Here is a 14,787-nt window from a genome sequence, read left to right as displayed (position 1 = left end):
CTCCTCTGCAGGTCCTGGCCAAGGGGACCATTAGCACCATCTTCAAGAAAGAGATTTCTGCAGAGCCTGGTATGTCCCATGGCATGGAGGGGCTGTGCAGGGCTCTGCTCCCTGGGCCTGCTCCTCACAGAACCATGGAATGCTTTGGGTTCAAGGGGCCTCCAAGCCCATCCAACTCCAGCCCCCTGCCATGAGCAAGGACACCTTCCACTCTCCCAGGCTGCTCCAAGCCCTGTCCAACCTGGCCTTGGACACTTCCAGGGCTGGAGGAGCCACACTTTCTCTGGGTAACATCTCCCCCTCTTTCCATGGCCCAGGACAGAGAGTCTCCTTCTCCCTGGAGCTGCCCATCGGTCCGGAGCTGGCACCCATGGCAAATCTTTTCATCTACGTGGTGCTGCCCAACGGTGATATGGTGGCTGACTACACCGAGCTCTACGTGGCCAAGTGCTTCCCCAACCAGGTGAGCAGAGCTGACTGGCTGTCCATGGCTGCCTGCCTTGGGATCCCTCCTGCTCCAGGTGCATCGCAGTGTCGCACTCTCTCAATCCATTCCCTGATCCCCTCCGAGAAGAGCTCTCCCTACCCATGGCTTGGTCCTGCCCCTCCCCGGGAGGTGACTCCCCTGTCCCCTGATGTCCCTCTGCAGGTGAAGATGGCATTTTCAGAGGCCAGGGCCCTGCCTGGGGCAGTGCTGAGGCTGCAGCTGGGGGCTGCGCCGGGCTCCCTGTGCGCTGTGCGAGCTGTGGATCGCAGTGTGCTGCTCCTGAAGCCTGAGGCTGAGCTCAACGCCGAGGCCGTGAGTGCTGGCCCTGCCTGGGGTCTCCCTGCAGCCCCAGGGCCAGCCTGTGCTGGGGCTGGGTTGACATTGGCTTAGGTGTCCCTCACAGGGGCCTGGCGCCCCAATGGCACCCAGGCAGAGTCATGTCCTCTGAAAATGAGGATTTTGCATGCGTTCATTCCCAGGTCTACAAAGCACTGCCCAAATTCAACTACCCCCACAGCATCCAGGATGAGCCATCCTGTTACTGGCAGGACTCCAAGATGGAAACCTACAAGTTATTCCAGGTGCAGCCCCTGCCCACCTGGGCCTCCCCGTTCCTCTCCATCCAGGAGCTGCCTGTGCTTTGCTCAGCAGCAGGGAAAGCCACCCCTGTGGCAAAGGACCTTTTCTCTCCTGGCCAGCCCAGGCTCCTTCTCTACTTGTTTTCTGTAGCCCTGGGACTGCTCACTGCTGGAATGGGGCTATTCCTCCTGCTGGCTGTGGGAGGTGCACAACCTCTGTTTTTTCACAGGGCGCAGCACTGAAGCTCTTCACCAATGCCAAGACTAGGGAAGATTGCATCAAGCCGTGGTGGCTGGTTGGAATCCCAGGTCCTTCAGGGGAGATAGGTGAGCACAGCCCTGGTGCTGAAAAGATCAAAGAGCTGGTGGCCAGTCTTGGCTGCTGTAACCTCAGGGGGACTCAGAGCCATCCAGAAAATACCCTCAGCATCAAAGAGGATGGAAAAGGAGTTTGGTCACCTTTGTGCTGGCTGAAGGTGAGGTCCAGCTGATACCCAAGTTCTGCTCTGCTTTTCCCAGCAGTCGCGTACCGCACCACTATGGTGGAAAGCAGTATGGTCCCAGGAGTCATGAGAATACCCACCTCAGACACTAAGGATCAGGAAGAGCCACCAGCTCCCCGAATGTACTTCCCAGAGACGTGGCTGTGGGACCTTGTCCCTGTGGGGTGAGTGAGGGCAGTTCCCAAGCACCTGCATGGCAGGAATTTGGGGACTTCAGGACTCCTTCTCCCACAGGGAGAGTGACAGGCCCGCTGGGATAAGAGCAGCCAAGGCGGGGTGGCCTCATGATGTTCTCCATGGCACAGGGAGGGTGGCTCTGCCGAGATGACAGTGACAGTGCCTGACGCCATCACGGAGTGGGAGGCCGGGATGTTCTGCATGGCCCCACAGGGCCTGGGGCTGTCCCCTGCTGTCACCCTCACGGCCTTCCAGCCCTTCTTCGTGGAGTTGGCACTGCCCTATGCCGTGGTGCGCCATGAGACCTTCACCCTCAGGGCCACTGTCTTCAACTACCTGCGCCAGTGCCTGAGGGTGAGTGGGGATGGCAAGGGCCACCAGGGTGTGGCAGAGCCTGATGGAGCTGTGGCTGTGCTCAGGTTCAGGTGAGGGCTGGGCAGGTGACCCTGGCTCTGGGGTCTGATGGAGCCATGGCTGTGCCCTGCAGGTTCAGGTGACGCTGGCGGAGTCGGCGGAGCTGGAAGTGTCACCGGGTGCAGAGGACACCTACCGGCGCTGTGTCTGTGCAGATGAAGCCAAGACCTTCCAGTGGGGTGTGCGAGCTACCAGCCTGGGTACAGAACTGCCACCACCTCGCCCTGCTGCCCGGGGACCAGGGAGGGCAGGAACAAACCCCACAGCACCTGGGAAGTTCTCCCTTGCTCTATTCCCACCCTTCCTGGGAACCCCCAGCCCAGTCCAGCCAGCCCCAGCCCAATCCCAGGGGGTGTGCTCAGCTTTGGGGCTCCCTGGGGCCTAAGGGTTTTCTTTGCACCTGCAGGGGAGGTGAACATCACCGTGAGCACTGAGGCCCTGAGCTCCAGTGAGCCCTGTGGCAATGAGCTGCCCCTGGTGCCAGCCCAGGGCCGCGTGGACACTGTGATAAAGCCCCTGCTTGTGCAGGTCAGAGGGTTGTGGAGGAGGGAAATGGGTTGGATTGGGAGCAGCGTGCAAAGAGCCCTTGGGGGGCAGTGGGAGAGCAGCCAGACATGAAGGCAAGGGTGAGCCAGGGGACAGGGGGACAGGCAGGTGCCTTCTCGTGACTGACTCTGATTCTGCTTCCTCACAGCCCGGGGGGATCCTGGTGGAGAAGGCTCACAGCTCCCTGCTCTGCCAGGAAGGTAGGACTGGCCAGGGGTGTCCAGCAGTGCCATGGTGTGTGGGACAGGTCACAAGGGCCACCAGCCCAGAGGAGCCAAGGACAAGGGTCCCTGGGCAGGAAGGGGGTGGGTGAGGCTGCCAGGGAACAGGCTGAGAGGAGATGGGCATTGCCACTGGCATGGCCCTCCATCCCCACAGGTGCTGAAGAAGTCTCCCTGGAGATTCCTGCAAACACCCTGGAGAGCTCCCAGCGAGCCCACATCACTGTGATGGGTAAGGGACAGGAGGGGGGACCCAGGGGACAGGGTGGGTGCAGAGCTGCAGAGATTCAGCAGGACGTGGGAGCAGCCAGAGCTGCCACTGAAGGGGACACGGGATGCTGGTGGCTGGGGCACAGCTGATGCTGTGTGACATCCTGGCAGGTGACATCCTGGGCAATGCCCTGCAGAACCTGGATCATCTCCTGGCCATGCCCTATGGCTGTGGGGAGCAGAACATGGTTCGCTTTGCCCCCAACATCTACATCCAGCAGTACCTGGAGAAGAGCGGGCAGCTGCTGCCGGACATCCGTGCCAAGGCACAGAGCTTCCTGCAGAGCGGTCAGTGGGACCTTGAGCCCCCTCCTGGGAGGGACACCACTCTCCCACAGCCCCTCCCCTGGCACCTGGCTGCCCTGAGATCCTCCGGGCATGGAAGGAGTGCCCTGTGCCCATGTCGTCCCTCAGGGTACCAGCGCGAGCTGCAGTACAAACACGATGATGGCTCCTACAGCGCCTTTGGGAAGCGTGATCGCACAGGGAACACCTGGTGAGGGCGCTGCAGCTGCACCCAGGGCTCCTCCTGCCACCCGGGGACCCCCAGCGCTGACCCCCAGCCCTCTGATGTGTCCCTGGCTCCAGGCTGACAGCGTTTGTGCTCAAGTCCTTCGGGCAGGCCAGAGCCTACGTGGCCATCGAGGAGCAGCACATCACGGACGCGCTGCGATGGCTGCGGCAGCACCAGAGCGACAGCGGCTGCTTCCTCAGCGTGGGCAAACTCTTCAACAACGCCCTGCAGGTGGGGCAGGGCAGGGCTGGGAGCCAGAGTGTGCTCTGGGCAGTGGGGATGTCCCTGTGTTGGGGTCACAGCCCAGCTGGAGCTGTGTCCCGCTGTCCCCTTGCAGGGCGGTGTCTCAGATGAGCTCTCACTCTCGGCGTATGTGACAGCGGCGATGCTGGAGCTGGGGCTGTCCCCCCAGGTGAGCATGGGCCCAGTGACCCCAGAGGGGCTGAGGGGACAGGGGATGACTGCTAGGACAGGGCATTGGCCATTGGAGGCCATGTCACAGCCCGAGCTGGGCACAGCTGCTCTCACTGGGCAGTCCCATGCCCTGGGCTGCCTCCTGACTGCTGCCACGGCAGGAGCCAGCGGTGAGCTCAGCCCTGAAGTGCCTGGAGGCTTCACCTACGGACAACCCCTACAGCCTAGCCCTGCTGGCTTACGTGTTCGGGCTGGCGGGGCTGCGGGAGCAGCAGCAGGCGCAGCTGCAGCACCTGGCCCAGCACAGCATCAGCACAGGTACTGCCCGGGCAGTGGCACCGTGGGGCTGTGCCACGTCTGCCAGGCTCGCCCAGCCCAGCCCGCAGCAGGGGCTGAGCTGTGTTCCCTTCTCCCTCAGAGGGGCAGCTCTACTGGCGCAGGAAGGGGAAGGCTCAGGAGGCCTCGGAGCTGTCCTGGGCCGCAGCCGCGCCGGCCGAGGTGGAGATGACGGCCTATGTCCTGCTGGCCTACCTGTCGCAGCCCTCTGTGTCCCCTGCTGACCTGGGCACAGCGTCCCGGATCGTCCGCTGGCTCTGCAAGCAGCAGAACCCCTACGGGGGCTTTGCCTCCACGCAGGTACTGCCCTGGGCTCGGGGCTGCTCCAAACCAGCCCCTCCTGGGAGCTGCACTCAGGGCTGACCTTGGCGCTGTCCCCGTGCTCAGGACACCGTGGTGGCCCTGCAAGCCCTGGCCAAATACGCTACCCTGATCCACGGCAGCAATGGGGACTTCACGGTGACGGTGACATCGCCCACAGGGACAGCACAGGACTTTGTGCTGGACAGCAGCAACCGGCTGGTGCTGCAGCAGGCGGCCCTGCCCGAGCTGCCGGGCACCTACAGGCTGCGAGGCCGTGGGCAGGGCTGTGCCCTGGTGCAGGTGGGTACAGCCTGGGCTCCCTGGCCTTGGCCACGGCTCTGTCCCTTCACTGCCCTCACCCTGCGCTGTCCCCCAGGTGACCCTGCGCTATAATGTGCCGCCCCCTCCCAGCCCTGGGGCATTTGAGCTCCGGGTGAAGACAGAGCCACTGCCAGGCACACAGGACCCCCAGTTCCTTCTCCGGCTCTGGGCACGGTAGGGACTGGGATTGTCCCGGGTTTGTGGGGACAGGAGCAGCCAGGGAGGGAGGGAATCCCCAAGGCCACCCCGGGGCTCTACCCTTGCAGGTACAGTGGGGATCGTCCTGTCACCAACATGGTTGTCATCGAGGCCAAGCTGCCATCAGGCTACAGCCCTGACAAGAAATCCGTGGTGGAGGTGAGGAAACCCCCAGACCCCCTCTGGGATTGCCCATCCCACAGGTCCCTGCCCCTCGGGGGCTGTGGGACACGGAGGGACACCTGCTTGGGGCGCTGGGCCGCTGTGGCCTTCCCTGAGCCATGTCCCTCAGCTGAAGCGGCAGAACCTGGTGAAGAAGGTGGAGGTGCAGCCTGACCAGCTGACCATTTACCTGGAGCAGGTGAGATGGGGACAGCAGCCCTGGGCTGTGGGGATTTCCCCAAGGTTGGTGGCTGCACCTCCCCCCTGGGCTGTCTCCACAGCTGAGCAAGCAGGAGGAGAGCTTTTCCTTCCGAGCCCAGCAGGACTTCGTGGTGAGCAACCTCCAGCCGGCCACTGTGTCCCTGTATGACTACTATGAGACAGGTGAGGCCTGCTGGGCAGTGTCCCCTGGCCCTGCTGCCACCCCAGGGGCTCCATGGGGTCTGGCTGAGCTCCAGCTAATGAGCTTCAGCTCATTAAGGGAGCAGCTCTTGCCAGACCCATGGTCAGCACTCTCATATTGCAGGTGACCGTGTGGATGTGGCCTACACTGCACCTCCCAGCTCAGGTAAGGGCTGAGCCTGCCAGGCCCGGGGTCACTGCACCCTCGGGACCCTGATGGGGACCCTGATGGGGACCCAGCCACCCTGAAGGGCCAAGCTGGGCTGTGCTGAGCCCCGGGGGAAGGAGGGCAGGGAGTGGGAATGGAGGAGCCCAGCCTGGAGCCCTGCACTGGTGGTTGGGGATTTGCTGGGCCGAGGTCAGGGAGGACCCAGGTGTGCAGGCTGAGGGGCAGAGAGGTGCTGTGCCTCTCTGAGGCACCTCAGCCCCCATCAGCCCTGGCCTTCCTCCAGGGACCCCCTAGAGCTCCCCAGCTGGGGTTTGGGGTCACTCAGGGGATGGGACACTGAGTTCCAAGGGATAGGGCTCAGCCAGAGGGCCAGGGACAACCAAGGGTGGTGCTGGGGGTTGTGGGGACTCTGCTCTCACAGGACCCCATTATTCCCTTTTGAAGAGGAGAAAGAAAACTTCTAACCCAGCCTGGAGCCTGGCAGCCCATCCCTGCTCCTGCCCCAGCCAAGGACAGGATGGCCATGGTCCCGACCCTCCATGGGGCAGGAGGTGGCCCAGAGACCCCTGGCAGCAGCACTGGCCCCCAGCAGGGCACATTTGGGTGGAGCCACAGCTCCCAACCTCAGGATGTGCAGCCGAGGGGCTCCCGCAGGCCCAAGGCCACACGCGGCTCCTGCAGCCCCTGGCACTTGCTGGACTGGGCTGAGCAGCCACAGTGGCTTGACAGGGACACCCCAGGGCCACCTCCTGCCACCCCCTGCACAGGGGCTCTGGGGTGCCTGCTCTGGCCTCTCCCCTCCCCACAGCACCTGAAGGAGACCCACAGCTCCTCCCTCCCGGCCAGGACATCCCTGGCAGGTCCCCACCACCCCTCACCCCCCTGGGAGCCACAGTGCCACCCCAGCCCCCTCCCCAGCACTGACAGGGTGCCATTGTCACCCTGAGGGACTCAGGGACACTGCAATGCCAGCACAAAGCACAGGTGCCTCCTGGAGAGAAGCTGCTGTCCTCCAGCCCCTGCCCTGGCTCTGAATAAAGACATTTAGTCAAGCTCTTCTTTTCCCTTGGTCTTTCTGTTCCTTAACTTGTGGGTCCGACCCCAGGATGGGGTGGGGACAGAGGGGACAGGGTGGGTGGCTGTTGTGGCCTGTGCTGGCTGGGGCAGGAGGTGAAGGTCAGGAGGGTCAGTCCCTGTCAGACAAAGCCAGGTGGGCTGAGGGGGTTGCGCTCTCTTGGCACGAGCAGATGCTCAGACCCAGCCACCAGTGCCCTCTCTGCCTGTCCCATGGCACACGAGGGGACACGGCAGTGCCAGCACAGGTCCCTCACTACCCCAGGTGCAGCACACAGCCCTGGGCAGCCTCAGCCCAGGGTTCAATTCTGCTGCCATTGGGCAGCTGCTCTGGGCAGAGGCACCACTGTTGTGCCACCTCAGGGACAAATGTGGTCCAGGGCTGTCCCCCAGAGCCACAAGCTCCCTGGGGACAGCTGGGGCTGCCATGGATGCTCCTGAATCTCCCCAGGGGGAATCTCCCAGTGAGACCTGGAGCTGTGGCCCTGCAGGGAGTGTGGGCAGGGGACTGGGGCTGCAGCACTGGGGCCAAGTGAGCCCTCCCTGTCCCAGGGGAGGACACAAGGCACTGTCACAGCAAGGCACAGACTAAGCAAGGTGTGGCCAAGCCACAGCCCTGTCCCCAGGGCTTCTGAGGTGGCAGTGGGGGACAGGGTCCAGTCCTGTGCCCTGAGTTGAGTCCCTTGCTGGTAACAGAGCTTTACCCAGCTCACTTGTGGCGCTTTTTCTTCTGCTCTTTGCGCTTCTGAGCCCTCACGTCCTTCTTGAGGCGGCTGTCGACCACCTTGAACTGGCCCTTGACGCCGGGGGGACGGCGCACCCGGGGACCCACACCCTTCTTGGCCACCAGGTAGGTGACCTGGCGCTTCTCCTTGGCCAGCCCAGCCTTCTTGTAGATGCTGTGGGAGAAGGGGAAAGGTCAGAGTGAGAGCAGTTCTTGCTCAAGCAGTTTGGGGTTTGGATAGACACAAACTGCTGTTGGGTCCCACCCCTCCTCTGGGGTCTTTGCCCCAGGCTGGGTGACACACGCTGTGGCTGCAGGGACACAGCGCCACCAACCAGCCCAGCCGTGCAAGGCTGAGCTCGATCCTGCCTTGGCCACTCACCGGCGCAGCTGGGCCACCTTCTCCCGCTCCGAGATGTCCACGGTGCTCACCACGGCCTCGGCCTTCTTCTTCATCTGCTCCAGCTTCTTCAGCATCTGACGGACAACCAGGGGAGGGACAGGGGGGATCAGAGGTGGGATATGGGAATTGGAGAAAGAACAGGAAGAACAGGGGGTTGGATGAGGAACAGGGGGTGTCAGAGGTGGGACAGTGGGGATCAGAGGTGGGACATGGGCATCGGAGAAAGGACAGGGGGTTGGAGGAGGGCAGGGTGTCGGAGGAGGGAGAGGGGCATCACAGGACAGAGCCCCTGGGAGGGGATCAGAGCAGCCCTGGGAGCCTAACCCCCACTCACCCTCCGCTTCTTGCGGGCCTTGGCCTCGGCCACCTTCTTGATGGGCCGAGCGTTGATCTCCTTCCAGCGCTGCCGATAGGCCTCCACCGTCTGCTTGTCCACGGGCAGCTGCCGGCGCCGGTGCTGCTTCTCCTCCTCCGTGAACCACTCAGGCAGCTCCCCCTCCTCCTCGTTGTAGGAGTACCTGAGGGGCTCAGCTTAGCTGTGAGCAGGGCAAAGGGGCCCCACTTCCCCTGCCCACACGGGGGAACAAACCCTGCAGCCCCCCAGCCCCGGTACCGGTTGAAGGAGTCGTCGATGAGGTCCCGCCGGGCCTTCTTGGAGGTGGCAATGACAGAGCCGAGGGCCAGGCCCTCTGCATCCAGGACCCTTTTTACTGTGGGACACAGGAAAGCTTGGCCTGGCTGCAGCCCCAGAGCCAGGGAGCAAGGAACACCCCAGGCAGAACAGCCTGTCCCTGCCCCCATCTTCTGCCCCTCCACAGGGACACCCAGGCCAGCTTTCCCATGTCCCACAGTGCTTCCCGTCCTTCCAGAGGACTCTCCCAGGTCTATCCCTGCCTCCCATGCCTCCAGAGAGACTCCCAGCTCTGCCCTGGGCACCCTGCTCCTGCACAGGGACTCCCATGTCCCCCCACTCACCTGGCTTCTCAATGGGCACCACCTCGAAGCCACAGGGCTCAACATGGCCTCGCTTCCTCCCCACTGGTACCAGTGGCCTGTGGAGAGGAGTGGGCAGGGCTGGTGTCTCTCAGCTCTCCAGGACTGTGGAGCTGGGGAGGACACCCAGAGCCCTCTCAGCCCTCACCTCTCATCATCACTGCTGCTGTCATCGTCACTGCTCTGCTCCTCCTGGGCTTCACTGGTGTCAGGGGCTGTGGCTGCTGCAGCAGCGCTGGGCTCAGCTGGAGCCTCTTCCTCTTCCTGAGCCTCCTTCTTCTTCTTCTGTCCTTTCTTTGTTGTTTTGTCTGGGAATCAGAACCACTGGGTGAGAAGGGGCTGAGGCAGATCCTGCTGGAGACCCCTCCTCTAGAGATCCTGCTCATTAACACTGCCCTAATGACAGCTCGTTAATGACACAGACTGGGAACAGCCCCTGGTCTAGTGAGAGGCATCCCTGCCAAAGGAAGGGGTGGAATTGGATACTCCTTAAGGTCCCTCCCAACCCAAACCATTCTATGCTGCTGCTCAGGGCAGCATCCCCATTGTGGCTGGACCCAGCGACCCGGACTGGGCTGTGGGACTGTCCCTTTGTGTTCCCTCACCTGTCTGAGCCTCGCGCTGCCTCTCTGCCAACATCTGGGCCTGCCCCAGCTCCAGCTCCTCATCCGCATCATCCTCGATGCCAGCGAAGGCGTCCTGGGATAGAGACAGTGGGTCAGCACCAGGACAGGGATAGGGACAGTGGCTCAGCACCAGGACAGGGATAGGGACAGTGGTTCAGCACCAGGACAGGCCCAGGGAGCTGCTGGGGTGTCTTGGTTTGAAAGACAGGTGTCTGCTAAGAGAGGTTGAACCCTCCCTTAGGACAGAGAATGTGATTTCCCCTCCCTCCTATTTATTTTAATTTTGAAATCAAGGGCTTTCAGGCAAAGGTATGGGAAAAGGAATAACAGTTCTTTGCTAGTATCTATAAACAAGCAATAACAATAATAGCAACCACAAACAGAACCAGAAACCAATGGCAGATGACTTTTGAGCTGCCGAGCCTTTTCCCGTGTGGTGTAATCACGGTTGCAAGCAGCAGGGGCGCTGTTGAGCTCCTGGCCGGGCAGGGCAGGTGCGATGACTGCCGAGCGGCTGCAGGTGGCGCTGTGGCACAGGGTCAGGTCAGCCTGACGCAGCTGGTAATGGCGAGCAGGCTTAGAAGCAGGCAGGGCAGCTCGGAGTGGCAAAAAACAGGGCGGCAGGGGTAGGAGCTGGCTCTCTCCCCAGCTAGCTAGCGAGGTAGCAAGGAGTTCTGCAGTCACAGCAGACGCCGCGGTCTTGTGCGGCAGAAGGCAGGGGCAGGCGGCAGAGGCAGCCGGACTCTCCCAGCAGCTGCGAGAAAACGCAGCCCAGGGAAACACGCACTTCTCAGTGGGAAAAAAGGGTTGAATCAAAGCTCACCCTGCCAGGAGAAGAAAAAAACCAGGGCACAGTTGGATTTCCTCTGGTCGCAGCCGAAAAGCAAAGAGCAGCCTCTCTTCTCAGCGTCTGAACCACGAGAGAGCGTTCCACGGGCCGGCTCTTCCCTTACCCTGCCCTGCCCAAGCACACCTTTTGTCTTTTACAAAAGACTTGATGGCTCTAAACACCCAACTATTTGTTGCTTAGTAACAGTGATGGAGAAAAATTCCAAGGCCTTCCCCAAACTCTGACAGTCGCCATCCCCGGACCCTCACCTGTGGACCTTAATAAATTCCCTGGAAATCACAGATCGCGTTCCTACACTTCTTTTATCACCACACCTCTACAGCGACCCATGTCCCCAGAAGCTCTGCTGTTTGCCGCAGCCACATGTGCCCCCAGCGTGTTTCGGCCCCGGGCGGCTCCCCTCATTGTGGCATGGGGTGGTCACCCATTGAAGTTGTAGGGGGGTCCGGCGGGGTCCGGCCGCCTGGCCCCAACGAGCTTCCGGGGCTTCGGGAGACCTCGGGGGCCTCACCTGGCCCAAGCTCTCAGCCCTCCCGGCTGTTCAGCTCTGTCCAGAGGCGGCTGCGGTCAGCCTCAGTGTTCCCAGGGTCGCTCCTTGGAGCGGCAGGGACCACGCGGCGGAGGCGGGTGCCTCCCGGGCAGGAACGCCGTGGAGTCGCTGGTCGCTTCCCGTGATAAAGAGAGTGCTACGAGTTGAGAGTCAGCAGTGTGCAGTTTATTCAGGAGAAGCGGCGCGGGGGAGGCACACTGGGGGCTCTCGGGTGGGGCGGTCCACGCAGCTGCCGGGCGCAGAACCCGGCGGGGCTGGGGTCGCGGCCACACCACACCGAGAGAACAAAGGGAAGGGGTTTTTAGGGGGAAATACGGGGTTTCCCGGGGAGGAACAGCAGGGGCGGAGCCAACGGGGCTCCGGGACAACATGAGGGACAAGCGGGGGAGCAAATGAAATATAAGTAGGGAGGGGATTACAAGCAACTCATGGGGAAAGCCCGGCAACAGAACATTCTAGTGAGGGCAAGCAGCGGGGGCGGTGCTAGGGGCGGGGAAGCGAACTTTAAACCAATAAACTTAGGAAAAACTTTCCAGGGGAGGGAGAGAGCGGTTTACGGCCCGGCCTCCTCCGAGTCCCAGGCGATGGCATCCTCGGCAGCGTCCCCGTGGATTACGCCGACCGCCGGCCTCGGGGACTCGGGATCTGCAGCATCGGGCCGCCGCACCCCCACACCTCCCCCTTCTTTACTAAATAAGGAGCGAATATGCTTAACTAAATATTTCTTAATCAATGCAAATGAAGCAGCAATTAAAGCAATAGCAAATAAAACAATAATGCAGTCTTTTAAAAGCGTGGCTCCCCATTCGGGCAGTCCCAGTCCTTTCAGTGCTTTGTGGGCCCATCCTCCGACGGTGGAAAGCGTGGAGTTCACAGCATGACGGACGCCATCCACGGTGCTTTCAAACCAGAGACTGCTCTCGAAGGTGATGTTTCTTATCAAGGCGTCCATATCCTGCAGCCTCTGGTGGATGCTACGGCTCCTGGAGGATAGGTTGAAGCAGCAGAGCCCCTCAAACTGTTGACAGCCATGTCCATGCGCAAGGAGCAAAAAATCAACGGATACACATTTGCTCCTTGTTCATGGCACGGGCTGAAGTCACCCAGACGTTGGAGCTAGGCTGCCTCACAACCCACGGTTGGACTGGGACGATGGTCAAGAGGAGGAGGAAAAGGTGCGCGAGGGTGACGGTGCGCATCTTGGCCACTGAATGTGGAGATAAACAAAACAGCATTAACATAAGAAACACGTGTTGGGGTAGGAGGAGGAGGGAGGACGGAAAGCGTGGAAAATCTGTGTTAAAATCCCGAAAAACTGGTCCACTCGCTTGTCCCCACGGGACAAAAGCTGGTTCATGCGCGAGCGGACCCCACGCCAAAAATCGATGGAGTTAGCATCTTGGGGAGAAACATCGGGAAATTCGGCAAAAATAAATTTAACAAAGCGTTTTAGGAGCGGGGAGGGAAAAGAAAATTTCGCTACTCGGAGGGAGGTTTTAACGGAAACATAAAATTCTCGTTGCTTTTTGGTTAGGTTAACCCCCATCTTTCCCACCCGAGATAAAGGTTAGCCGAACCAAACTCTCACCCGACCGATCCGAACGAAAAATTAAATGAAAAGAGGGCAAGCTAGGGGACCTCTTCCCCTACCAACTCACCCGAACACAAAGCGGCGCGGTCGGTTCACGGGGCTCACGGGGCTGGCAGTGCCGGCGAGGAGCACCTCTCGATGTAGTCCAGGGAGGGTGCTGCAACTCGCCGGGTGGCGGAACAACAGATCTCCACTCTTCCCTTCCAAGGAGCGAAGGCAGGTTCGGAGGGTCACGTTGACGGCGCCACTTGAAGTTGTAGGGGGGTCCGGCGGGGTCCGGCCGCCTGGCCCCAACGAGCTTCCGGGGCTTCGGGAGACCTCGGGGGCCTCACCTGGCCCAAGCTCTCAGCCCTCCCGGCTGTTCAGCTCTGTCCAGAGGCGGCTGCGGTCAGCCTCAGTGTTCCCAGGGTCGCTCCTTGGAGCGGCAGGGACCACGCGGCGGAGGCGGGTGCCTCCCGGGCAGGAACGCCGTGGAGTCGCTGGTCGCTTCCCGTGATAAAGAGAGTGCTACGAGTTGAGAGTCAGCAGTGTGCAGTTTATTCAGGAGAAGCGGCGCGGGGAGGCACACTGGGGGCTCTCGGGTGGGGCGGTCCACGCAGCTGCCGGGCGCAGAACCCGGCGGGGCTGGGGTCGCGGCCACACCACACCGAGAGAACAAAGGGAAGGGGTTTTTAGGGGGAAATACGGGGTTTCCCGGGGAGGAACAGCAGGGGCGGAGCCAACGGGGCTCCGGGACAACATGAGGGACAAGCGGGGGAGCAAATGAAATATAAGTAGGGAGGGGATTACAAGCAACTCATGGGGAAAGCCCGGCAACAGAACATTCTAGTGAGGGCAAGCAGCGGGGGCGGTGCTAGGGGCGGGGAAGCGAACTTTAAACCAATAAACTTAGGAAAAACTTTCCAGGGGAGGGAGAGAGCGGTTTACGGCCCGGCCTCCTCCGAGTCCCAGGCGATGGCATCCTCGGCAGCGTCCCCGTGGATTACGCCGACCGCCGGCCTCGGGGACTCGGGATCTGCAGCATCGGGCCGCCGCACCCCCACAGCCCATGAATCGCGAGACTGTGCTGCCGCAGACAGGGACACTTTCCACTGTCCCAGGTTGCTCCAAGCCCAGTCCAACCTGGCCTTGGACACTGTCAGGGGTCCAGGGGCAGACACAGCTTCTCTGGTTTCCTTGTCCTTCCTAGAGGGCTGAGGCCCAGCAAGAGCCCTCAAGGGATTTTCCACTGTCAGTGGAAATGAAAGCTTGAGGAGAGGGAACAACCTGGGAATGGGGGCTCTGGCAGCAACTTGCTTTTCTTGCTCCCCCAAGGCCTGCCCTGGCCGGTTGCTTTGCTTGTCCAGCCCTGGCACAGCTGGCCAGGGCAGTGCTGAGTCCCCATCCCAGGAAGGATTTTGTATCTGTGTGGATGTGGCATTTGGGGACAGGGGTCAGTGGTGACCTTGGCAGTGCTGGAGGAGCCGTGAACTTCTTGTTCCCAACAAACCACCCCCGGGATGTCTGGCAGGTCACGGACCCCCTGCCCACATCCAGCACGGCAGGGTGGACTCTGGGCGATGCTCCCAACTCGTGTCCTCGCGGGTGGCAGGTCCAGCCTCCTCCAGCCACCCACAGCCTGTGGTGTGCTCCAAAGGGCAGGGAGGTGGGCATGGGGACAGACCTGTGGCCATCTGAGATCCCATGGGAAAGGTCAGCCCTTTTCATGGTGTCCCTTGAGGCCCTGGCAAAGATTCCTGGAGCAGCTGGAAAGTGTCCAAGGCCAGGCTGGACAGGGCTTGGAGCACCCTGGGACAGTGGAAGGTGTCCCTGCCCTTGGCAGGGGGTGGAAGAGGATGAGCTTTAAGGTCCCTTCCAACCCAAGCCATTCAATGATTCCATGGCTCCCACATCCCCAAAGGGAAGGGAACTGCCAAGCCCCAGAGCAGAGGATGTGCTCAGGACACTGTGGGGCTGTCGTG

At 61.5% G+C, this 14,787-nt stretch overlaps 2 protein-coding genes across 2 annotated transcripts in view; one reads left to right on the top strand and one right to left on the bottom strand.

Annotated features, from left to right (window-relative positions):
- LOC146426391 (alpha-2-macroglobulin-like protein 1) overlaps positions 1 to 7,067 on the top strand; it is a 155,571-nt gene extending 148,504 nt beyond the window's left edge. The window contains exons 12-35 of the mRNA XM_085040064.1: positions 12 to 69; positions 318 to 463; positions 650 to 799; positions 967 to 1,068; positions 1,296 to 1,392; positions 1,585 to 1,732; positions 1,874 to 2,099; positions 2,233 to 2,359; positions 2,566 to 2,687; positions 2,854 to 2,905; positions 3,084 to 3,158; positions 3,308 to 3,484; positions 3,611 to 3,692; positions 3,785 to 3,941; positions 4,048 to 4,122; positions 4,286 to 4,442; positions 4,543 to 4,760; positions 4,848 to 5,063; positions 5,140 to 5,258; positions 5,351 to 5,441; positions 5,575 to 5,643; positions 5,726 to 5,828; positions 5,971 to 6,012; positions 6,460 to 7,067. Of these exons, the coding sequence (XP_084896190.1) occupies positions 12 to 69; positions 318 to 463; positions 650 to 799; positions 967 to 1,068; positions 1,296 to 1,392; positions 1,585 to 1,732; positions 1,874 to 2,099; positions 2,233 to 2,359; positions 2,566 to 2,687; positions 2,854 to 2,905; positions 3,084 to 3,158; positions 3,308 to 3,484; positions 3,611 to 3,692; positions 3,785 to 3,941; positions 4,048 to 4,122; positions 4,286 to 4,442; positions 4,543 to 4,760; positions 4,848 to 5,063; positions 5,140 to 5,258; positions 5,351 to 5,441; positions 5,575 to 5,643; positions 5,726 to 5,828; positions 5,971 to 6,012; positions 6,460 to 6,479 (2,829 nt within the window). The 3' untranslated portion in view covers positions 6,480 to 7,067. The remainder of the gene's footprint in view (positions 1 to 11; positions 70 to 317; positions 464 to 649; positions 800 to 966; positions 1,069 to 1,295; positions 1,393 to 1,584; positions 1,733 to 1,873; positions 2,100 to 2,232; positions 2,360 to 2,565; positions 2,688 to 2,853; positions 2,906 to 3,083; positions 3,159 to 3,307; positions 3,485 to 3,610; positions 3,693 to 3,784; positions 3,942 to 4,047; positions 4,123 to 4,285; positions 4,443 to 4,542; positions 4,761 to 4,847; positions 5,064 to 5,139; positions 5,259 to 5,350; positions 5,442 to 5,574; positions 5,644 to 5,725; positions 5,829 to 5,970; positions 6,013 to 6,459) is intronic.
- Positions 7,068 to 7,071: 4 nt separating this feature from the next.
- Positions 7,072 to 12,434, bottom strand: LOC146426390 (pre-rRNA 2'-O-ribose RNA methyltransferase FTSJ3-like). Its single transcript, XM_085083299.1, has 9 exons — positions 12,373 to 12,434; positions 12,089 to 12,218; positions 9,815 to 9,908; positions 9,358 to 9,517; positions 9,192 to 9,268; positions 8,830 to 8,926; positions 8,551 to 8,734; positions 8,196 to 8,290; positions 7,072 to 7,988 (listed from the first exon to the last, which is right to left on the bottom strand). The coding sequence occupies exons 1-9, from the start codon at positions 12,432 to 12,434 to the stop codon at positions 7,799 to 7,801; spliced, it is 1,089 nt and encodes a 362-aa protein (XP_084939425.1). The 3' UTR covers positions 7,072 to 7,798.
- Positions 12,435 to 14,787: the final 2,353 nt, after the last annotated feature.

Source organism: Lichenostomus cassidix, chromosome 27 (assembly GCF_008360975.1).
Source record: "Lichenostomus cassidix isolate B80296 chromosome 27, HeHo_3.0, whole genome shotgun sequence".
NCBI lineage: Eukaryota > Metazoa > Chordata > Aves > Passeriformes > Meliphagidae > Lichenostomus > Lichenostomus cassidix.
The sequence above is the reverse complement of the archived record's forward strand: the minus strand, read 5'-3'. Positions and strand labels throughout refer to the sequence as shown.

Coding starts and splice junctions, on each gene's coding strand:
- LOC146426390 (XM_085083299.1), bottom strand. CDS start 12,434: ATGCGCACCGTCACCCTCGCGCACCTTTTCCTCCTCCTCTTGACCATC. Junction 9,269..9,357: donor AGCAGCAGTGATGATGAGAG/GTGAGGGCTGAG, acceptor TCCTCTCCACAG/GCCACTGGTACCAGTGGGGA. Junction 7,989..8,195: donor AAGGTGGCCCAGCTGCGCCG/GTGAGTGGCCAA, acceptor CTTCTCCCACAG/CATCTACAAGAAGGCTGGGC.